Raw genomic sequence first — 24,824 nt, 5'->3', positions numbered from 1 at the left:
ATTGATGTAAAAGTCTTAGTCGTTTTAAGATATTTCTGTTAACTTCCTTTTATTTGAAAAGTGTGTTTTATGAACCACACGTTTCATTGTGCTCTGGTGAAATAAGACCAAATGTGAAGTTTTCACCTAAAAGTACAATATTTAAGGGACAATTAACACTCCTGCCAATCCCATCTTGAACTATTCAGCCAATGAGATTAATGAAAAATTCAGTAGAGATAGCTGGTAGAAACATTCCCCGAAATCCTGTAAGTGCAGTTTATAGCTACAAGAATGAAAGAGGAGCAGAATGAGAAGAAGTGACCGATAACGCAGTCAAATTAATAATTTAATGTCCTCAGAGGAAGCCATTTATCTATTTCATTTATCCGACAGATCGGCGGGAGAAATGATCATAAATCGGTATAATATCCTCAAGATCTCAGAATCATAAAATTCTCATCTGCAGTGACACAAAACACGTGTTCACGAGTTACAAATATAGAGAAGTGTGCAAAAGATTAATATCTTCAAAAATATTTTAGCTGTGTCAGCAGGAATATCATCTGTCCTGATCCAGTTTTAGCCACAGAGTGGTATCGGTCTGTGTTTGTGACGTCAGACACAAACGGACACAGATAGCTATTGTCCGCGTGAGGCTGCCTGGGACCACTGACCGGCCACTGCTATGTCAGCAAGGGTCCCAGCTGTCCACATGACGAAAGAGGCCCACCATATGTGCCGACAAACATGCTCGTCCAGGCAGGCCGAGTTTTCGAGTAACCTCAGCCTAGTTTAGATTAATAAACTTCGGAGAAGCATTTATTAAGGACTTTTTTTTCTTCATTTGTATTATTTATTTCTGTTATAACTCCCTCGAGCGCGTGTATTACTTCACTCGGCTTCAGATTTAATCAAATGGGAAGTTCAGGAAAAGTCGCTCACGAAGATACATGTTCCGACTTGACTTTTGTGGCATAAACAACAGGATCAAGACGCCTTTATGTTTTGCGGGCTCTCCACCATTTACACACCGGCGTACTTGGCGGCGCACCGAAATAAGCGGGGTTTGCACATTAAATAAAGAAAAATACAGAAGCGATAGGTGTCTGCTCTCTGTTACCATATCATTGTTGCTTTGAAGATTAAAAGGCATTATCAATGCCTTTTAACAACATAAACATAGTATGTTAATTAACTGAATTATGAAGTTTCATTTAAGAAAGGGCAGCAGCAGATTGCACATCCAAGGCTCAAACATTTAAAAACAACAAAATTAATAAGGGAGAGAGAAAATAATTTAGTAATGGAATATAAACAACATTTTAACAAGTGTCACAGTTGGATCAATAGACATAATAAAACTCAGCAAAAGAAAACGAAGTGAAAATAAGTGATCTTGGACAAATATTAAGACACTTTGCAAATCAAGCCTTGATGGACCAGTGGCAAGAAGACAGCCATTAAAGAAAGAAAGCTACAAAAAGTTCAGTTTGTGGTTTGCTCTAGTTAACATAAAACAGTCATCAAAAGGTAATCTGCACATGATTGTGTAAAATCATGTGCATAGTTGTGAACGCAAACTCTAATAAGGTTTCCTGTACATGCTTAATTCAGAAATGGTTCAGACTGTGGGTCTTTACAGTAGAGCTGAATCTTAAAGAGATATTGCAGTTAAATTTTGTGGTTGCAACTCTACCAAAGCCATGTGCCACCCAGAGGAGTGAGCCACATTCAAATGTCGAATATAGGCATTACATTTTATTGAATGCGAGGCTCTCCAATGAATAATTTTAGTGCTATCAATTAAAAACCTGATTGAATTTCTGTTTGGTTGGTTTAGAGTTACCCCTCCTCCCATCAGAAACTCTTGTCATTCATTTGATCCGACTGATATGCCGGCTAACTGGTAAGGAACAAATCCATATTTGGGTTTTGTCTCGAAGTTGTAAATATGAACGTTTTTTGGGGAGAATGGTAGCTTTTGACGAATTCTTTAAGTAAAGTTTAAGTAAAGCGACTGAGGAGACTACTCCGCCGTCACATTCCTTAATCTGTTCAAAATCACAGAGTGTTCTTCATTCATATATTTTTTTAAAGAAACACACATTTTAAAGGTGAGACTGAATGTCCCGAAAACAACTTTTTGTTTTTATAATCGTAAAAATTACACAGCCAATAAATTACTTTCTGGTGTCAGCAACTTTTGTCAAAGTTTAGAGTGCTTTCCTGCTCTAAATTACTCTTAAAAGACAAATCTTTAGAATTTCCGACAGTCCTCGAAGCCATCGCCTCCTCCTCCCCGGTGTTCTGTCAGATAGCCATACATTGTCAGATCGTCATACGCGTATGACAAACTGATGGCTATATCTGTCAGATCAGCATACGTTTGCATACGTTTCAGCATACGTTGTCAGATAGTCATACGCTTAGCTCAGACATGTATACGTTGTCATTACCATATGATTTTATTTAATCAGCAACATAGAATCATGACGTAGATAAGGATTTTTTTCAAAAGTGAAACACTGGTTTTGCCCCAGTTTCAGTGTGGGTAAAAATTGCGTTTTCATACACGACATGCTATCCAAGTTAGCAGACATGTTATCCAACCCAAAAATATTAAGGAAGTGGGGGACGTGAATTTAAACAGGGCGTGTTTTAGGACGTTAAATTTAATTTATTTAGTTACTTTTTATTGTATCTCTTCTCGCGTATGACAAGCTGACGACTCCTCTCAATATGGCGGACCTCCTGCAGAATGCGCATGCGTGCGCATGCGCTCTTACCATATGTATGTTATTCTGACATGTATGGCTATCTGACAGAACACCGGCAGCAGCAGCCGCTATCCGCATCAAGCAGCTTTCATACAGTGTGTGACTGCTGAGCGGAGAACAACAGGCTACCTCCCTCCTCTCAGTCCTCTGTGAGTATAACAACCTTTAGTCACGTCGTCAGTTATTTTGACGCGGGTTTTAAAGTCGCAAATGTGTCATTAATAAGACTCGGGTTGAATTTGTGTTGATTTTATTCTCAAAGTGGTGTCTGAGACGTTCGTGGAGAGCGTGGTCTTTTGTTCTCTCTGTTTATTTTTACATTTTGTTATTAAATAAGACAATTAAAATATATTAACGTAATACCTTGGCAGTGAACTTGTTTTTTTATCTAGAATTGTATTAGTTTACATTTTTAAGGACATATTTTTAAAATAAAATTGTATAGCGATATTAATCCCGTTTCGACACCCAGTAAAAACAGAAACACGATACATCAAAGTATTTCACTTTTATAGATTTTTAAACATACCATCGTCAGAAATCTACATATTGACTGTTATTTTTTTTTTTATTCTCCAGGATGCTGCACAGCTATGTGACAAAGAAAATATTGAAGCCAGGCTGCTGTCTAACAAAGAGCCATAAAGTCAATATCAACATGTGACATCATCGTTTTCATACTGGTGACATGTTCAGTTTGAATCAAATGCTGACAAAACGGTCTCTAGCAAATCTCATCTTGTAAAAAGAAAAAGAAAAAAGATTTTGCTCTATTGTCATCTATCAAGAAAGCACAAATGTTAAATATGTCCAAGTCCCAAAGTTCTACTTCTAGAAAGGCTTCTCTGGTGGGATAAGAAATGTGGAATCAACCATGAATATAAGCAGAGGTATTAAGTCTGTCTCAGTCCTACTGGCCAGAAAGTCTTCTGTCCACCTCAGCAACCTGCACCACATCTACAATATTGGTGTGTGCACTAGCTACTGATGGACCCGTTACCACGGACACAAGGATTCAACTCCAACTGCGCCATGATTTCATCAGACCATGATGAGACGGGGAGCGATCTGTCCGAGTCCATGGAGATCCGTGAGCTCCAGGACCAGTACGTCTCTGCCGAAAACTGTTTCAAGTCCAAAAGCTTACCCATCCTGAATGGACCATGCGAGCATGGTGTTGGCCCCTCTGCACACCCTCAGCAAGTCGGTACAACCTGTTCCTGCGTGGCCGTGGAGGACAGCAGGGCGCTCCAGCTCAAGACCCCAGAATCCAGCCAGGCAGAATCCCCCTCCTCATGGACGGACTTCTCCCCCTCAATGTCCAGCATGGTGGGGCTGAGCAGCTCCATGCCGGTGGAGAGTCACAGGCCCACAGGCTTCAGAGGCAGAAAACTTGGTTTCTCTCTGAGCCGGTTTATTCAGATCCCGGCCAGAAAGTGTGTGCGGGTTATCCTGAGCGACTCGCGTTGCTTCTTGTTCTGCATGTGCTACCTGACCTTCATTCAGTCCCTGATGGTTTCGGGGTACCTGAGCAGTGTCATCACCACCATTGAGAAGCGCTACAGCCTACGCAGCTCTGAGTCCGGCCTGTTGGTCAGCTGCTTCGACATCGGCAGCCTGCTGGTGGTGGTCTTCATCTCTTACTTTGGCGGCAGGGGTCAGAGGCCGCGCTGGCTGGCCGTGGGCGGTGTCGTGATAGCCGTGGGGGCGGGCTTGTTCTCCCTGCCACATTTCATCTCCCCACCGTACCAGATCCAGGAGATGAACTCATCAACGGGCCACGAAGGCCTCTGCCAAAGCGAGAACGGCAGCAGGCGGGAGATGGAAGTGGCGTCTTGCCCCCGAGATCAGGAGGGCAATGAGCACAACCTGTATGTGGCGCTTTTCATCTGTGCCCAGATACTCATTGGCATGGGGTCGACACCAATCTACACCCTGGGACCCACCTACCTGGACGACAACGTGAAGAAAGAAAATGCTTCTTTGTACCTGGGTAAGAGAAGCTGGATTTGGTGGCACATGTGAAATCATTGCAACCAGACAGAATAGCTCTGGTCTATGCCATTTACTTTGTTTTTAAGATGTAGTAGCAGAGTTGGGTGGTCCATTTCAAGGATCCTTCTCCATCTCGAAAGTAGGAAGTTTAGGGGTTTTTCAGGGCTGCATAACAATGGAAAACAAATGGCGTGGAAAGAAATAGACTAAGCTTTAAACCCTGTCTTATTGTCTTTGTGTAATGTCCGTCTGTTAGGGCAGCCATTTTTAAATCATGACTGTAGGACAAAATTATTTATGAAGTACAATCATACTGAAAGGTAAACATTGACCATAAACTCTGGAAAATTGAGTGTGGAAATTTTTGGAATTTTGACAAGAAAAAAATGGTTTAGCAACCCTATAATGTATTTGAATAGGCAAATGTTCCTTGAGTAATCTCACCAGTCGCCAGTCGACGGCACAACCTGTGCCTGGTATGTGACTGGAAGCATGCCGAGTTCTTGATAATCAACCAAACTGATTTCATTGCCATCAAAATGGATTTGATTATATTTTTGATTAGATTTAGAAGGCAGCTTATAACCATCTTGTTGACCAGGGCGGTATAAGCTTGCATGCCAATGCAAATCTTTTGTCCCTCTGATTTAATCTGAGTGGCATGCGATCTCTGCATAGCCCTGAGGTGGACAAAAATACTGCAGGCCAGAGGTAACCGTATGGACGTATAGACATGAACAAAATGCAAAAATAACTTGCTTATGCACAACGAGCCAATCACGTCTTCTTGTGAGTGTTTGTGCATAATACAGATGTGATCTTAGGCGAGTCTGTCGACTGGAATGAAAGTTGCACTCCCGTCTAACAAGAACTGACAGGATACTGCTTTGTTTTCCATGGTAGCAGGTTGTTTTCTCTTTGTCCATGATCGTATGCTCATCCCTAAGCCATTCAGGCATTTTATTACATAGTATCCATATATTTATTTGGTATGCGGGAACTTTAGTGACCTTATTGAATTAAGATTGCTGCGCTACTTGTCACATTCCTCTCATAGTTCATGGAGAAGATCCTGACTGCAGAAGTATTCTCAATTTGTATCTGTCTGGGTTTTTGTTGTTGCATTGTTGGGACCTGGAAAACTCACACAATGTGTACAGGTTCTCACAAAAAGCCACAAATAAGGAGGTCAATATCATTGTCATTTTAACGTGGCTCCAGCTGTATTGTGGTCAAAAGAAGTGTTGCATTCCCCCTAAATGTCCACATTTTGTCATGATACAGCGAGAAATTCTATGTTAAGATTTTATGTGATGCATTAACACAAAGGGGTGACAATGGTGGATGCTTTTCATTTCTTTTTGTTCTTATGTGGAGAAAGCCTAACACTGCACATTACTTTGAGCACACCAAACACATTGAAACATGGCAGTTGTGCAATCATTCTGCAGGGTTGCTTTCCTGAAACTGAAAAACGGAAACTCGTCACGGTCTGTGGGAAGATGGATGTAGGTAAACGCATCCAAAACTTTAGACTGGAACAGATGTTCACCTTCAAACAAGTTCAAAGCATACTCATGAGTTAGTCAATGACAATGAAAAGCAAAAAGTAAATTCTTTGTTATGCAAGGCAAGGCATTATTAGATCAGTTGTAATAGAAAATGCAAAATACAACAGGAAAGAAGCATCCACATGTTGACAAAGGTAATAAATGTTAGACTTTAGTGCAAATACAGACGTTTTGTTCTGCTATCTTTCAGACTTTTTTTTAGGCTTTCAGTTCAACTCTGCTAGACAAAAATGCTTAAAAACAGTTGTGCAACGTTGACCACAGTGTTGGGACTCGGCACTCACTGAGGCATCGCACGCCTCATGGAGCATATTCGCTGCCTACCTTTGAGACCCAGAATTGATCTAATCCATGCGTCAAGGGGAGCCAGTGCAGCAGAGCTATTGAACCAGACACTGAAAACAAGGGAGGAAAGATCCTCCGACACTTTCTTTTCCTGCTTTCACCTTTGTAAGGTGGCCCTGAGGTAATGCATCAATGCTTACAGATACACTGTTGCCCAGATTTCCCTACGACGCTGCACTCATGACCTTGGTGGCTATGTCAGAGGACTCGTAGAGGGATCATCCACTTCCTTCCAGTAAAGCAGTGTTTGGGGAAAACAAAGATTTGTTCTCACATGGCAGAGAGGGAGCAGATAGGTGAAGGAAAACGTCCTTGGTTTGTGTTGCTGACACAAACCAAGGTGTCTGCAACACCTTGTTTTATGTGGTTTAGAAAGAACATTTGCTGTCACCAAGTTCTCTTGAAAGTGTTATTTGCTCTCTTTTGCTATTTTTACCTTTTTTTTTTAGTTGTATTTTGAGTCAGTTTATGCTTGGAATGAAGCTGAATCTGTGCTTGCACTTACCAATTTCCGTATATCTCCAAATTCATTATATCCCAATATAGGTTACCCATCGCTGTAGGAGATTTCTCCTCGCATCTTATGAATGTAAAGCCCATCTCAGTTTGCAGCAACCCAAAGGGGAGGAGCTGCTCGCTTTTCTGGGACAATGCGGTTTACAGTGAGGGGGTAATTCTTGTGTCATTGGAGAGACACAAAGCCCCCTGACCCACTCTGCTGTAGCAACAGACATATTCAATATAATTTAACTTCATCACATTTTGTTACATCAATTTCACAAACCCTGTTGTGTTAGAACAGAGTAGAGCATTATTGTGAAGTGGGATGAAGTTCATGCAAATAAAAATCTGAAAAGTGTGGGCTGCATGTTTAGACCCTTCTTAGTCTTACACATATAAATAAAACCCAGTCCAACCAAGTTGACTTCAGCTTTTCTGTGGAGGCCGATTTGCGTTATAAAACATTTTCCCAAACTTTGGACATTTCATGCTAACAGATGTGGAAGAAGGCTTTTGACACATTGCTTTGTTTAAAACACTTGATTGGTGTGGATGTTCATCTCCCACTAGGTCAACAACTCTACACATATAAGTGTTTACAAGCTACATTGGAATGATTTGACCACAGATGCACACCAGACTGTTATTTTTATTTAAACAATCTTAAACCATATATTATTTTCCTTCTTGACAGTTGTGGTTTAATTTGCATTGGTCAGTCACATAAAAACCAAGTAACACACTAAAGTTTGAGTATAACGTGACAATTTGTGGGAAAAAGTTCAAGGGGTATGAATACTTTTGTGGGGCACTGTGCCATAGCCACTGTATTTTACCTAAAGTTTGCATCAGGTCAGCTGATTAACAGTGCCATGAAAGGAGGACAAACTTTACTTTAATCGCTTTTGGTCGTTTACTGCTGTGTCAGCTTGTTCGTCCTCTCTTCCTGCGTAGACCGCACGTCTCCAAGATCTTACCGATCAATAAACATGCTTCTTGTTGTCCAGTCACTGATTTATTCCAGCCTCCAGACAGAGCCAGTGACCTGAGGATATAATAGGAGATTGAGATTTACAACCAAATGATGCCGACAAACTGTTCTCGGTATCGAATGACATTAGTGATTGGGTCCATGTAACTATCGCCTCGTGTTTGCATAAAAATTCAGAAGAAGTTGCACAAGAGTCTGCGTAAATTTCAGTCATGCCTCATTTGATGCACTATGTTTCCTTTTTTGTAACCTTTCTTCGTCTAAGCCTCGCAATTCCTTTGCAGGCAGCGCCGCATGTCCTTCTTTCTGCAGGGCGAATTTAATGGATCCCTCTTGCCTCTGCTTTAACAAGCGTGCAGTGCAGAAAACCAAAATGCAAGTGTGTGATTGGTTTTTTTCTGCATTATTAATGTCTATTAGGCACTCCTGAAGGGACAAGGGTAAAGCCAGCATTTAACACAGCAGGCTTGTTGAAGCTGCAAGGAAAGAGATTTAAAAGAAAATGGTGGGCACCGGTTTATGAGGACATATTTGACTGCCACCCAGGGGTTCAGAAGAGCAGTTCTGTGTGCAGCCAGACATGTTCGCATGGACACGGGGTGTGTTTTATGTGGACAAATTTAGAAAGAACATTTGCTCTCACTAAGGTCCACTGAAAGTGTGTGTGGCGTTTTTCTCCTGCAGATTGAATGAACAAACACCTCTTGAGGGCCAGTTTATAGTTAAACCTCTGTGTTTGTCATTGCCCTGGCGTGAGTCAATCTCATCAAACTGTGTATGCTGTCCTGCTTTGCTGCAGCCAAATCAAATGCAGAATGTGCGCACACACAGACATGTCCCTGGAGGATTCGTCTCTACTGCCCCCTATATGTCCCATCCAGATGAAAGATCGTGTTTCAGTCTCGAATTTAAGGTATGGCCCCATCAAAAAGCTGGCATGCTCATAGACGTTGTCTATGAGCATGCTTCATCACTGTCCCTCTGGCTTCTCCTCACATGCGGCTTGAATATCACTGCTCCCTTTCCAAGAGCACAGTCAGGGTTACTCAGCAGCAGACGACCTTTTCTAGACGCGTGTTGCTCAAACAGCTTTGGCCACTACTGTAGGATTACTATGACTCCCTGCGTGAACCGCTGACTTCTGTGAGGCTGATCCTGCACCACCAGTGACAGCATGTGCTTTTAAAACGTGTCCATGCAGGAGGAAGAAGGAGTTATTTGAGGAGAGAAGGAACAGTTGGGTGTGGGGGTGTGTTTGGGTCTATAAAAGCAGAGTCTCAGCCATAACGGTAAATTAGTTTTTACATCGGTATTAAATAACGGTTGGTACTGTAATTGAGTTGCTTTGACAGCAAAAGAAGGTTCTTCGGGAAAACATATGAAAGGTTTTTTAGGTTGACAGGAAATAGTTTGTTTCCAGGTAAACGAGAAGGAAGCAGACTCTCCTCATCTTATCAAATCTTTGATTGGGCAGTTAAAATGTGTTTGAAGTTTAATTTTAATTGCAAAACTTACTTGGCTGAATAAAGGTCAGATAATTGCTAGTTATTCCAATCACTCTAAAAAAGCTTTTTGTTGATATAGAAAATAACTTAACTGAACAGATCTGCAATTAAACTAATTTATCATAAAACTTTGGTTTGATCAAAAAAACTGTCATGTTTTTTTGTTGTTTTTCACGGTTTTAAGATACAGCAGTGTACTTTGTTTTGCGATGTCCCCAGCATGACTTAAACTTTCACCTCTTTTATTAACATAACAACTCTCTTGCCGTATTTACCGGTAATGACTTTTGGGCCTCTGAGCAACTTCCAACAAATGCAGTTAAATTTTGAGAAACCTTTCCTCATGCTTTAGGAAGCAAATATAAATTTGTGTTGGTCATAATAAATCAATGCATTAAAATAAATCACTGCATGCTTAGATGTTAAAATTGTTAATCCTTAGTGTATACAAAGATAATTGTTTTACTCTAACCTTTAGATTCCTAAAAGGATCACAGGCTTGAAATTAAGTTGACATTGCAAATAAAAAATGCATAGTTTATGTGCTACACCTATCATTTTTTCATTTTACAAACACAATAACGTAACTGTAAATATCTTAATCTAAAAACAATGATAAAAAAAAAACGTGGGGCGGTTGAGAGCCTCACAAAATTATTCTGATGGCTGCAAATGGTCATTGAACCAAAGTTTAAAGACCACTTGTTCAGCTTTTCTCTAAGTATCCTGAAACACTTTAATTGAAATGTTTTTAGGCAATATTTGATTACTGCTTTTTTGTACCTTCGGTATAAATTGTTGAACATAAAATACCCCAGAATTATTATTTGTCCTTTTTACCCTTTCATGATTTTGGGATCATTATGCTACTTGCTGAAAGAGGCTTTGATGTTTAAGACATAGACATTCTTCCTTATATTAGTGATGCAAACATTTAAAATAGATTTTCGAAGAAATATTGTAGATTTCCAATTATTTCTGCTCTCTGATAAAAGTTTTTCTTACTTAATATTTCTAGATCTTTGCGTACTCCAAATGTTTTCCAAGAGGAATGAACACAAGTTTGATTAGACTCAGTCAATTAAAAAATGACAAAGGAATACTTTCGGTTTTCTAGCCGTAGAGATTTCAAGTCCTTTAAATGAGCTCCTTTACTTTCATCGGCCTCCGTAACACATCTCGGCCGCTCTTCCCTGTTGTGTCCAGTAAAGAAATGAATTTCTGTCTTTAATTACTTCTTGTTTGTCTTTTGCTATGGGATTAGTGTGTTCTGTGATGAATATCAGGACTGCTGCCGCTATCGTGCTGACTAAGCTGCTTTGGTGTTCAACATATCTATCCGTGTCGGCTCTTTCTGTCCAACAAGCCAACAAGAAACAGCTTGGACATCTTGCCTTTCCTTTTACACTCTCGTCATGTCTACTTATGCATCTTCTCAGCCCTTTTTAGGTATATTTTCCATGCTGATTCAACCTTTAGGCTGGTGGTAGGGGATTTATTTTTCTGTAAGAGACCGGGAGGCAGAGTACGAGGAATCGTCCTCCGTTCCGGCATTAAGTCTGCTGAGGAGCAGTCTTGCTATTGTTCTCCTTGACCTCTGCGATACTCTGATGACTTGTGACTAGAGGAAAACTGACAGAAAGAAAGATGTTCATGAATTTTATGTAAATCTTAAGAATTTTAAGATTTACATGTACATGTGGTGTAACTTGAAATTATTGTACCATACAGATATTAACCTCCTCTGTCCCTGAGTTTTTCTGCCTTGCTTCCAGGACATTGCACTCTGCGCTGAACTTCCTGAACATGATGGGCCTCTCTTTGACTGAGATGGATGGCTGTACACATTTCTGACCTAACCCGGGGGGGGAGCATTGTTTTGCCCTTGCATGCACACATTCACATGCATCAAAGTTGGAAGGAAATTATGCATTGTGAGTCGAGATGGAAATGTAGCCTTAAATATTCAGAGATGGGGATGAGGGTTGACTCTGTGCTGTTCACTAAGCTTCAAACTTATTTTGAATTATGTAGCCTTTGATTTTTAGTACAATTTTAACTTTGATTTTTGTGAAGTGTCCACAATTATGAAAATGAATGGTGCATTAATTAACTATTTTAAATAATTATGCATACTTCACTTTTGTTCTTAGTATTTTTACATGTATAGAGTTGTTGTGAGCCAGTAGAAGTGGGCGTGAATGAGAGGGGGAAAAGGAACAGCTGGGTTTCTTGTTCCGGAGATTCAGAAGTGCACCTGCGCTTTGGCTTTGGTTAGGTCTTAAAGTGTGTGCGTTGTTCATGGCTTGTAGATGCGCTCAATGTTTCCTGATATACTTCTGGTTTTTCTGCAACTGCGCCACATTGTTTGAACATCTGTGCTTGCACAGACATGGCAGATGAGATGCGAGTCGTCAACTGTAGTTTCATTCATTCATTTGACAGGAAGAGTTGTGCATCCATGTGTATGACGTACCTAAGCTGAAAAGCACCAGGCATGTCAACCTTTTTCTGTTTGGCTGATTTAAAGAAATTGTGATGGCAAAAGCAAAGTTTTTGCATATAATGAGATGTAGTTTGACAGTAGGTTATGTAATGTCTTTGGGAAGGCTTGTGTCTTCTTGGGTTAGATGCTATTCATGTTTGATGTTTGGCCAATAATATATTGTAATATAAAAAAACGTCATGAATTTCAACTTTTAGATGTAATCTGATGAAATGGTAACTGCATGAGTTTCTGTCCTCAAAAAGCAAATCAATCGAAATATATAATGCTACACATTGTTTTGCCGTTTAGATGTTTTTACTCAATCTCCTTAAAAAAGTCTTTATGTTGGAACATATTTTTTTTGTTATAGGTTGTTTTTGTGCAAAGAACAACATATGATGGTTCCTCATAACAAAAGCTTATCTACGCTCTTAGAGTAATAAATATTCTAAGTACAAAACTTAATCCCTTTTTAAAACCATTTAATTTGAGCTTTACCAGATGTGAGATCAGCGCTGTTTCTGGGTCATTTTCCCTCTTGAGCAGTAAAGACAACCTTGGTGGAGTAAAATTGGATGGTACATTCCTGGCTGAAGCTGAAAGGACACAGCTTCAGCACCAAGAACCATATTGCTGTGCCACGTCTGGCATTGAGAGTCTGAAAAGCTGCAGGTGCAAGCTTGTGGCAAACTAAAACCCAAGCTGCTCGAATGGATTCACACTCGCAGTCCCCCGACAATAATGTGGCTCTACCCCCAGTCCAAATGCGTTATTCATGGCCACTCATCAGCGGAACGTTTCTCCTCCACCCTTTCCAATGCTGGAACATTAAATATTCACAGAAAAACCCCAAAGAATAGAAACAGGCTCTCTGGATATCAGTGCAGAACTTGTTTAGTGGGCACCTTTTGGTAAAAGGGGGAAAAAAATTAAACCCAAAGCTATCATCAAACACACTTCTGTTTATAATCAGAAACTTTTCCTCCACAATGTAGAGGTTAGTTCTCTTAACAAAGGCTCTTTTTAAAAAAAAAACAAAAAAAAAAACTTATCGTATCTTTAATCCCATAAATCTGATGACTAATCTTCAACTGGAATGGCTTTTTGACTTGGCAGCTCTTTAGGAATGTGACTGGTGGAAAGTAAAGCTCCGTTTCTGCGTCTTAGTCTGTGCTTTACTTACTTTATAACTTTTTTCAAAGAAGGCTCAAACAGATATTTGAACAAGAAACATTTAATTTAGCACAGAAATCATGTTTCTGGAAGAGACGTTGGATTACGTTCAAACCCACTAAAGATGATGGATTAGTCAAATTAAATAAAGGGATTTACTAAATGTGGCAGTGAGTGAAAGGCTTCTAAGAGCTGTTAGGACGAGCAGCAATTTGAAGCAGAAGAGCCACAAAGGAAGAAAAACATTTCTTCAATGCTCTGCCATTGAAAGGCGCTCCAGCATTGAAGCATTTAGAAATGTGGAGAATTGGTTTTTCTTTCAGGGAAAAGAAAAACTGAAAAAAAATGTACAATTATAGAGACTACTCAAACATTGCAAATAATTTTCACCTTTTCATGCGTTTGCTTACAACAGGCCTTCATCCAGCGATGTTATCTCCAAGGTTGAGGGTAGTAATTAAAAGTGTAACTATTTCAACTGTATATACTTGAAGAAACTCAGTAACTGCATAGATAAAAAAATAAATAAATAGTGTGCATCATAAAACATGAAGTACATGGGACAAATATTTGTGTCCAACTTATTTTTCAGCTCTGTCATGGCTTTGTTTGGCACTGGTAGTCATGTGCCCCTTTGCTCATTTCCTACATGGCCTCTTAGTGTAAGAAAATGAGCCATCTGCCATAAAATGTTTCATACTGGCCAAGCTTAAGCTGATGCTCACCTTGGGAACGTTCTGTACGTGGTATGCTGTAAAAAAAATATATGGTTATGCAACTACTAAGATTATTTAATGGTAGGGGGTCACTGAGTTATTTTGTTTTTGATCAAGTATCATAATCTCTCATTATTTAATAGGCATCAGCTGGTCTGCACATCCAGAAACCACGATTTGTTGAAATATAGTGTATATGAATGGAAATGTATTTTCTGAAAAGAATGATGACAGTGGGTTGCCATGAAAAGAAAGATACTTCTAGATGTAGTCTAATAATATTTACAAATAAATCCAACTTGATGTAATTGGCTTTAATTCAGAGCAGAAGAGCAATTTTTAGTACGAGTCAAGAGGTTCCCTTACTTATGGCTCTGCTACAACGGAGAGATTTACAACCACCAAGCACTGAAGACAAAGTTTGACTTTGATTAAGTCAAACTTTCACTTAATAAAAGTTGACGTAATCAACTTTGCTGCTAAAAGACTGATGTCGGGTATAAAAACCTGGTGATTTATTTGGGCGGTGATACATGAACTGAAGCAAAAATACAGACTTTAAAACTTACAAAACGTGAGGCTTTCTTTTCAAGTAAATATGTATTTTGCCCAAAAAACATTTTCTCTGGCTACATTGGTAAGACAAGTTGCTATTACCTGGTTAATTGAGCAGACTATCTTCTGCATGCACAGTGTTTGCCCAGTTTGTTTTTAAAAGACTACAAGTTTACTTTAATGAGGCTAGTGGGTACTTAGACAAGTTGGTGCACATCATTTAACAACAGTAAAGCGAAACACCTAATTCAAAGGATCTTGTTCTAAAGCAGGGATCTGCAGCTCTAATCAAAAGGCTGAATGAATTCACTGCCACATCAGCAAGTTTGACAAAGGCCTGATCATTTCATTCAGGTGTGATGGAGCCAGGAGGCATCCAAAAGTTGCAGGACCGTAGCACTAGAGGTGTTGCAAACCCCTGTTCTAAAAGTCAGTCCAATATCCCAATTTTGTCTTTATTAGCTGAGTTTGCTTGTGGGGGTTTACCCATCTGACACTCCGATACTAAGTGGCTCTATGTATCCATGGAGCACAGGAGAGGGGGCAACTACGCTCTGACCTGATATGCATCGTTACACAAACTGGGTTTCTCTACATCTCCCGTGTTTCTGGTTGATTTGGAGTCTTTTCCTTTGTTCATGGTCTCACAGCCTTTGGCTCCTTAAATACATTCTGTCTGATCAGATTTCTGACAGCAGCAGATTTGCCGTCTTCTGCTGTCAGTGCAGCTCCAGAAGGCTTACAACAGCAATAGAATCTGAAAAAATGTTGATTAAGTTTTTGATATATGACCTTTCTAATGCACACTAAAGGAAAAGTGTAGGTGGAACGGGTCCCTCAGGAGTGCACTTCCAGGCTACACCTTTTTCTTTGTGGAGCAGCTGATTCACTGGTTTTAACAGTTATTTGCCATGCACAGCATATTCTTTTGGATCTGAAATCAGTGAAGAAGGAAAAGTGCATTGCTTGTGGTGTTGGTGCTGCTTCACTGGCTGACTGTTACCTCAGGCTGTTGAAAGCAACTGGGGAGAAGCTAAATATAGAGAAAACCCCTTCGTTCACTTCTTTTTTTCCTAAATATTTGATTTAGCAAAGTGTGTGTGGGGATCCCCTGCATGGAGAGTATCTTAGTCTGCATGAAAAATGAATGCAGTGTACTGTTTGGATGGTTTTATGCGCTGTGACAAAGATTTGAACTGTTATGCAGTGAGAGCGTTTGGTTCCAAACAGTAAATAAATGTTAATCCAAAGCCATTTGAAGAAAGAGTCACTGATGTGATCATTTTAGTTTAGAAGTGGGTTGTAGGAAATGTTGGGTTGTGGAAGGCAGTTTTCAGATGCTGATCAAGTTCTTATGCCCCTTATGATTAAGCATGCTTTGTCTCAGAGGTTTAAAGGTAAAGGTAATTTTATTATAGCACCTCTTCAGCAACAAGGCAATTAAAAGTGCTTAACAGGAATTACAAGGAAATTCAAACAAAATAACAAACCAAAGGAAAGAGCAAAAGAAGGAAAAGCTAATAATGTTGATCCAAAGTAAATAAACTAGATACTTCTATTCAGGGTTGGTAGATAAGTATAAATAAGTATACTCTGGTCTAATTCCTTTTCCGGTTTGAATAGAATAGGTGTCTAAAAAGTAGTTGCTAAGGTAGTTTATGCTGTAAAGGGCTAGAAAGTCACTCTGGGATGCCAGAATGTTTGATCTGAAAGTCTCTTTCAAGCAGTGCTAACAAGGCCCAATTGAGCAATGGTCTGGGTCTGTACACATCTATTCTAACAGGATGATGGGGTTTTCCTCTGCATTATCCACTAAACCTTCATCGTCTTAGTCCTTTCCCATAAGATGTTTCTTGAAATTTATGTCTGTACTATTTGGGTACTTGCCTGCTTGTTCAATGGTTTCAGTGGTTCTTAAATGTACATGGATTGTCTCTTAAACTTGGGATCTGAACTCCACTGTGTGTCTTGAGACAACAACCGGGGGTTTTGGGTTGGTCCCAAGAAATCAAATTAAATATTCTATATTTTTCTAGTACTGGGTTGTACCCTCTTTTTCCTTCAGAAATGCATTATTTCTCTGTTGCACAGATTTAATGCTGTGTTGGATGCATTCCTTAGAGCCCTTGATCATAGTTGATGTGCTGCCATCACTCATTTTCAGCAAAATTGTCATGGCCTGTTCCACCACGTTCCAAAGGAGGTCAGATGGGTTGAAATCTATTCACTGTGGAGGCCATTTGGAGTATAATGAACTTGATGTAACCAGTTGGAGATGATGTAAGCTTTGTGGCATGATGCATTCTCCTGCTGGAAGTAGCCATTAGGAAATGGGTTTGCTGTGGTCATAAAGGAGAGGACATGATCAGCGTCAACAGTAAAATCGACAGTAGTGTTTACACTATGATCATTTGTTTTCCAACAATTCAGTCACTTAAGTCTCTTTCCTTCACCATTTGTATTAACAAGCTATTTAGCAGGTGTACCTGACAACGTGGCCATTGCATATGTCTTTTTTCTTTTAACAATTCTCTACTATTTAAGGTCTTTAAAATACTCTAACACACAGGAGGAAAGATGTATTCATAAAACATCTTGAATTGATTAATGGCATTCTGATGCATAATATCAACCGTTCCTTAAGAGTGAACATTTTCAGATATAGTCAGAGTATAATACTGCTCTCTCTTCTGCATTTCTCTAGCAGAACATGTTTCGAATGTATGGCATTAACCTTGTTAAAACGCAATATACTATGATGTTCTGAAATGTACTTAGTTTTATCTTTAGTTTTTAACTTTAAAACTAACAAATACAGCCACAGTATTCATTCAGAGAACGTAAGAGAGGTTTCTTGAAGAACTTGATTAACGTAGCATTTATCCCTGCTTTCATAGGACTTACTGATGATTCAGTTTGCAGCATAATTAGATAGTGGTTTCAGCTAATTATCTGCTCGTATGGCCCAAGAAAACTACCGTTTTCCCATAGTCTTCACCAGGTTCAGACATTTTAGTTTCAGAGCTATCAACAACTGCATAGAATTTATCTATTCATTCTCTTTCTAGAGAGTAAACTGTTTATAACTTACTGTCCAAGTCAGTTTAATTTAATGAGCCTGGTGTTGAATTGTGTTGCTTGCCTTGATAGAAGCTGAGTTTATTCTTCTTTCTAATTGTGCCTCACTCATCTGCAGAGCCACTGTTACTTGCTGGATCTTTAGCTTTTCTCTGGCCTGTTTTTTTGTATCTCTGTTATACTTTATTCTGTCTCATAACTTCCATATGGTTCACTTTACCCCCATTATCCTTTGAATAGTGGGGGAAAAGGTAAATTTACATTTCTGGTCAAAATAATTTGCGTGTTAAGAGGACCGTCAGTGCAGCAAATTTGTTTGAAGACATGTTTGCTGCTGTGTATCGAAGAGTAATCCAAACCAGATTACTGTTTTTTGCTGCCGTACCTTTGCTGTGAGCATGCGAGAGGCCACAGTCCCCATGCATGCCCTCTGAGTTAAAGAATAAGGTTAGGACTTGTAAGAAGACACTGCCATGTCAGCAATTTGTCATGACAATGCTGTCATTCCCCCTTTTCATAGCCTTTCTTTTTTGTCTTGCCTCATATGCATGGTGAGGTGAAGGGAGGTCGCATGACTGCAGCTATGCCCAGAACACAGGGATACACTGAGGACTCTTGCTCTCTTTCCAACACCAGTAGCCGCATGGATCATCTATCATACAGCTGTCACCTGTGGCCATGCTCTGCAAAGAGCCTCTGGCATTGGGCTGAATTCTCCAGTGCAGCAAATCAGAGTCCTAAATTTGTGCTGCCACGTTTCATGCAGCTGATGTTGTTGCATAAAGTAGAAGAGCTTATTCAGGGTTTGTTTCTGTCACAGATCTGATGTGAAAATGGATTAATATCCCAAAAGGAGAATGAATAGGTAATACATAATGCTGCATATTGTACATCATAGCGTCATGGCTCTTGTGTAATTCTTTGATATGATATTATTGCATCTTCTTTTAGAAATTAGACAGCTTCTTTGTAATTCCCTGACGATAAGTCTGAGGTCACTGCATTGCTGCCTACCTTCCATTCCCAAGGTTTGCCTAAAGGCTGGCTAGGCTTTGTGGGCTAATAAGGAGGTGGAGTGGTGCATAATTCATTAAAACAAAGTCTGCAACCAAAGACAGGAAACAAATTACAGAGCCAGTATCAATCCTCTAGTGCACACATTGAAGGCTGACAACAGAAGGGATGTTAAAAATAATGGACCAAGCACATTTACCATACAGTGCCTACAAGAGTATTTTATCTTTGAGCTTTTTCACACTTTCTAACATTTCATCCACACATCTTAATGAAATGTGATTAATTGTGAGGTGGAAGCAAAATGCTAAGTTTTCAATCAGCATATATCTGTCAAATATGATAAGCATTTATGCTAAGCCTACTTTACTTCGATACCACCAAATAAAATCCAATCCAACAACCTGTCTTTAGAAGTCTCCTTATCAGTAAACTTATGTTTTATCATGTAGAGAACTTTGAACTGCCTTGTTGCTGAAATGAGTTATATTAATAGACTTGACTTGACTAAATCCAACTAAATATCTGTGGCAAGACTTAAAAATTGCTGTCCTGTCACTCTTTATCCAACCTGTGACTGACCCGTGTATCATTTTACTTCCTCCCCTCAATCTTGTGCTGCATTGTGTTGTTTCATCGCACAATAACAGAACACATTACAAGGTCACATAGTCTTTGCACTAGCTGCTTTCCTTATTAATTCTATGTTGATTGGTGAGAAGAAGTCACCCAAATGGTTGGGCATGGGGACTGATGGGGACTTTTTCATTGTAATGCAGCTTTAAATTCATGGATCCGACGGGCATATTGATAACTACAAAACCCAGTCAGAATATCTGTAGCAAAGCTTTCGTAGCTCTTCTCCTCCGAGACGGCTATGCCAATTCTTTCAGTGTGTTCTTTTCTTTTTTTTTCACTCCTGCTGCTGCTGTCATTCATTCAGACAAGCTCAGAGTGAGTCAGTGCTGCTCGTCGAAGCAGAGCTCTTTCAGAGTGCGGAGGAGGCGAAGCAGAGACAACAGAGCAGCGCTGGTCCCTGAAGGTTAGATATAAGAGGGATGCTGCTGAGCAAGCTTTATCACTCAGTTACACAGCAGGATCAGTCACTACAGACTGCAGCTCTGCCTCTGTTTCTGTTTTCTGACGTTCGTTTCATCACGCCAGTTTCTCGTTTCTTTAGCTTTTCTCGCTTCATGGCATCATGTTTTAAATGTCGTTATCTTTTCCAGCCTCACACTGGTATATTAATCATCACACTGGAAATTGGGCCAAGCGATTCACTGTAACACCCTGCAAGCATGTTCCTCTTTCATTCTCAACATTGTCACACACCCTCCCCTTTAGTATGTGTGAAGTATCAGACACTATATGTTCAGCCTTCATGTGTATTTTGATCTGAAAATATTCTCTTCTACGACTTATTATCACTAAAATGATTTTAGTGCTCTTTGAATGAAAGCTCCATTACCTCCAAACGTGTAGAAAACCATAGAAAGTCTATAAGGTTTTGTCCTTCAGAAGGTCTTTTGTGTAATTGTAAGCAAGACTGTGGGCGCCATGGGTTTTTTCATTGGCATGCCCCCCCCCCTGCTGCCCTGTGACGTCTCCCCACCCACAGCCATGTGTGTCAAATTTTTGTGTGCGATGGAGCGCATGCTGCTGCTGTGCCAGCATATTCCTCAATCCAGTGGCTCTGTAGCTGGCCACCCCTTCAGGCCCGAACGCAGCTCTCCAAACCCAACCCCAATGATCCCCAAACTGTTCTCCCTTGGTGCCAAGCGGGCAGGACAGAGCAAGGCTTAAGGCACAGTTTATGACCCCCTTTTGTCCTCCAGTGGGGCAGAACGTTGTTAACATGATGGATGGAACGGCAAGATGGAGTTATGCAATAAGGCCGAAGGGCATAAAATATTGCCATCTCTGGCGGGAGGGAGTTTGGAGGGCAACCAAAGGACCATACGTTGTGCTTAACCTCTGCTTGGCAACCGACAGTGCTGATGCACCTGGTGTGTCTGACTCAGGCCGGAATGTGCAGAAATGAAGTTGTTTTATGGCTTTTTAGCAAAGGATATATCTAAGGGCTGGCCTCTGCTGTAAAAACGTTCATCTCAATCTGTCACTTTGTTTTATTTAGTTTGATGTTCAGTCTGGTTTAGTGCAAGAGACAGCTTCACAGGTTGCTGCTTTGTCCCCATCCAGAGCTGAATTCAATCAGTTGAGTTTATTTGTATAGCACACTTTAGCAATAAGGGAGTTCAAAATGCTTTACATCCTAAAAACGCAAAAATAAAACGAAATTAAAATCCACCACGCAGTCAATTTAGAAACGAGTAACAAACAGAAAATCACCAATACACATCAAAAATGACTGACAAATTCAGCTCATTTCATCAAAGGATGAAAGCTCAAAACATTAAAAGAGAATAATTTGGCTGCGATCAGGTCAGCTTTCACCAGTTCAACAAGATGTTCTCAGGCAGGTTGTGAACTGATGTGATTTGCTTTTCTTTGGTACCTGGAAATTTGGGTACAAAATATGAAATGGTGAATGAGTGAAAAGAAAAAGCCTGGAATTATTGTTTACTTTGAAATAGCGTCTTATGACTTTTTTACCGAAGAAGTCTGGCAGGTCATGACTGATTGGCACCCTGGGTGAGTGTCTTTTTCTACCCCGAGAAGCTGTAATCAACATAGGCTAAGTACAGGTTTCACCAGTTTAAGTGGCATAATTTGAATACTTTTCTCAATCTAAGGTGACCCCCCTTTTTTAAGGCTTAACGTTCTTCTTTCTTTAAATGTCTCAAATACAATAAAGCTTTCATAAACCTCAAAATGGGTTTTAAAGAATACTGAGATTGGGGAAAAATATGCAACTTCAGTGTGGGATCTAGATGCACATAAGAGGGGTATGAATACTTTTCACGAGTGCCAGTTTTTATGGGGCAAGAGTGTGTGGGGAATCTGCTGTGACTCAGTGTTTTTGATAAATTCAGCAAGCAGGTTCAAGGGGAAGCACATTCTGCTGATAACACACACTCTTGCCTCCTTATCTACTCACACACTTAAGGCACATGTACCAGAAAGCATGAGAAACAGATTGTCCAGAACAGTGTCCAGACAATCATAACGCGTCAATAATTATCACATTGGGACAGGAATAAATTGTCATCACATGAACTAATTCTTCTGGTTTTGTTGACACATCATTGTAAAAACATGTTCTCACTGCTGAAATCGTTTTAATAAACTAGCTACGGAGAAGAATTAGCTGACTTGCATTTTCCTTAAACAAATATGTTTTAAAACGTAACAAGAATTTAAGCTTAGTTAAAGTTTGACCTTACTAAGTCTTTTGGGTTTTTATCTAAATATGGCTAAATGCAATCCAGATTCCTCAGAAAATGTTCTTTGAATTTGAATTAAGGTCAAATAAACATTGAGTCTGATATCAACTTGGTGTCATATCCACTACAACAGACTTTAATGCAGTCCGCTGAAATATTTTTACTTCTTACACTGTATACAAGATATGGAGCCTACTTGGTGTCTAAACATGTTAAAAGTAATAGAAAGTTTAGCATCTGTGATATTACCTCGGCTTTGCTGCCCTGGGCAGAGAGCCATATTGCCTGCAGGAAAAGCTGACATTGGTGAAGATTGTTGTTCTACTTCTTGCAGGTAGCGGGTGGCATATAGTGCATTCACTAATTAAGTGTTTCAAGTTTACAAAATAAGCTGAAAATGGTTTTAAAACCTCCTTTAACTTGCAATTCAAATGTTTCTTCAACTTTTGCTACATGCCAAAAGGCGGCACTTATATTTGGCTAGTTATGAGCAGCATGTCTGCTAAGAAGCCAAATACAGACTACCATAACAGAGAGCTCTGACAATATTAACATTATGTGCAATGAGTACATGAAAACTAGTACTTAATTTAGTAGGTATGCAGATATTTTTGCATAAATAAAATGTTGCAAAACTTTGATAATTTAGTGCCTTTATCATACTGCCTCAATCTAATTTTAATACTTATCTTAGAAGTCAAAACATTTAATTCACTTAAAATTACACTTACTCTCTTATCTACCATCACATTTAAATTAAGCACTAAAACTCAGTCACCTGTTATATGTCCGCTCTTTAATAAGGTTTAATTTGTAACGATCCTTCAAAGCTTGATTCACTTGTTTAAGTTTTGTGGAGCTCATTTCTAATTTCAAAGATCGAGGTGTTAAGAGCCGACCTATTGTTGTCCTTGGCAGCTTTAATTTATTGTTTATTGTCTCTAGGAGGTAATATCCTGTTACTGTGTGAGGGCTTTCACTGCTGCAGTGAATTGAGTCTCCAGGCAGCAGGATATGAGAAACGGCACCATGAAAAGAATTGAAAAAGATATGAGATAAGTGAGGAAAGAAAAGAAAGAGGGATGGGGAACCTGCTGTTTTATTTTTTTTTGAGACTTGAAGAAAAGACTTCAGCCAAAGGAAATATTTAATTGCATCATTTGCACATATCTTGCGTTTGTTCTTTTCTGTTACCCATTGTTGGGTTCTGTTGTTTAGACCCATGTCTGCCGTTATGGGGAAGTGATTTGATTAGATCTGATGAGAATTTGTGCTTTATTTAAACCCTTTCTGCAAAATAGGGTAATGCATTTTGCTTTTAGATGGTTACACCTACAGAAGAAGAGAGGCTAGTAACCTGTGTTAGGTTAAAGATATGATGGTAAAAGCATTCGGGTGGCAGCAGAGAGTTTCTATTTCAAGCTTCAGCAAACTTACTTGTTGGAAAAGGAGAGGACGCATGTGTGTACGCCTGCACTCCTTATGTAATCCGTCTGAGAGGATGTTTTTTTTTTTTTTTTTTGTCTCAAGAGAGATTAGACATTTAAGTGGTGGTTTGGACACAACCACCGGCACCCTGACACGTGCCTAAGCTTGCTGTTAGGAGTTTTAATGCTTCCATCTTAGAAACTAACCTTTTCACACAAGAACAGCAGCATTTTGTTGGGGTTGTATGTGTGAATGTGGGAGGCAAGTGGCAGAAGCCTGTGGTTTTGCAGCTATTTTCTAAAGTGGAAAATATATCTACTGGGTTTTGTGTGTGGGTGAGACTGCAGTATTTAACAGCATATGTACACACAAACCATAATCAAAAAGTGCTAATCCATTCCCCTCGGCCACACGCATTTCCTACGTCCTGCCATGTTCCTGGTGTAATTATAGAAGGTTTGCCTTCAGATTCCCACTGGAACACAACTTTGATGTCCCCCCCTCCCTCCTTCCCCACTGGATGTCCGCAGGAGATTTCTCCACCTGCCCAACTAAGGTTATCTAAAATTAATGAGTTCTCCCTCTTACTTTGGCACATGACAAAGCATTTGGCTCACCTCGCTGAGGGTCCAACACCTCCAGAGGGTTAATGTTTCACTCCATAATTGCACTGCGGTTTCCACAGGTATGCCGCTCCAGGTTGACATGAGATCTCTCAAGCCTCCGGGTCAGTTGTCGCACACACAAGCTGTGAAAAATGACCTCTGGAGGTGATGGAGCGTTCCCTTCACTCCCAGAACAGGTTCTCAGAATAAGGAGAATGATAAATCAGAGTTAATGAACAACTCTCCAGAGGTTTGACTTAAACAGACACATGGAACAGAGGGTTATTAAAGCATCAATGAGGAAAATTTGTAGCTGTCTTAATTGTGGCAGTAATTTGAGTCTCACAACTTATAAGTTCTTTACTTTCGATGCACCAGTCAGATTCAGTGGCAGCAAAGATTCTGTTCTCATCTTTGTTTAAATTTCTGACTTTATAAAAATAAATAAATAGTTTTATGAGTAAACTGTGAAATTTAACATCATGTTTCAATTGCAATGGCAGGAAAATCCAAACCCTACTGGTCCTTGCAATAGTTTAAAAAAATGTTTGGCTTTCTTTTAATATCTTGGAGAATGTATTTTACAGTACTTCAGTACACTGCACTACTTTACTCAAATCTGCTTTTAAATATACTCAAATGACAATTTTAAACAAAAGTACCCATAGTCACACACAAAGATTATTGTACAAAGAAGCTATGATGTTCAGCACTAACTTATTTGAATCTTAAAGAAATACTCTTTCAGTTCAACTG

At 39.7% G+C, this 24,824-nt stretch overlaps 1 protein-coding gene across 3 annotated transcripts in view; it reads left to right on the top strand.

Annotated features, from left to right (window-relative positions):
* Positions 1-24,824, top strand: part of LOC122824553 (solute carrier organic anion transporter family member 5A1) — a 61,075-nt gene that overhangs the window by 18,774 nt on the left and 17,477 nt on the right. Inside the window, exons 1-2 of one of the 3 annotated variants that reach the window (XM_044105351.1) lie at positions 2,818-2,908; positions 3,339-4,752. The exons of the other annotated variants lie outside the window; for them this stretch is intronic. Coding sequence (XP_043961286.1) covers positions 3,747-4,752 — 1,006 coding nt within the window. The 5' untranslated portion in view covers positions 2,818-2,908; positions 3,339-3,746. Of the gene's footprint in view, positions 1-2,817; positions 2,909-3,338; positions 4,753-24,824 lie in introns of those variants that run through there. 3 annotated transcript variants of the gene reach the window in all.

Source organism: Gambusia affinis, linkage group LG21 (genome assembly GCF_019740435.1).
Source record: "Gambusia affinis linkage group LG21, SWU_Gaff_1.0, whole genome shotgun sequence".
NCBI lineage: Eukaryota > Metazoa > Chordata > Actinopteri > Cyprinodontiformes > Poeciliidae > Gambusia > Gambusia affinis.
This window is presented reverse-complemented; position numbering and strand designations above follow the sequence as displayed.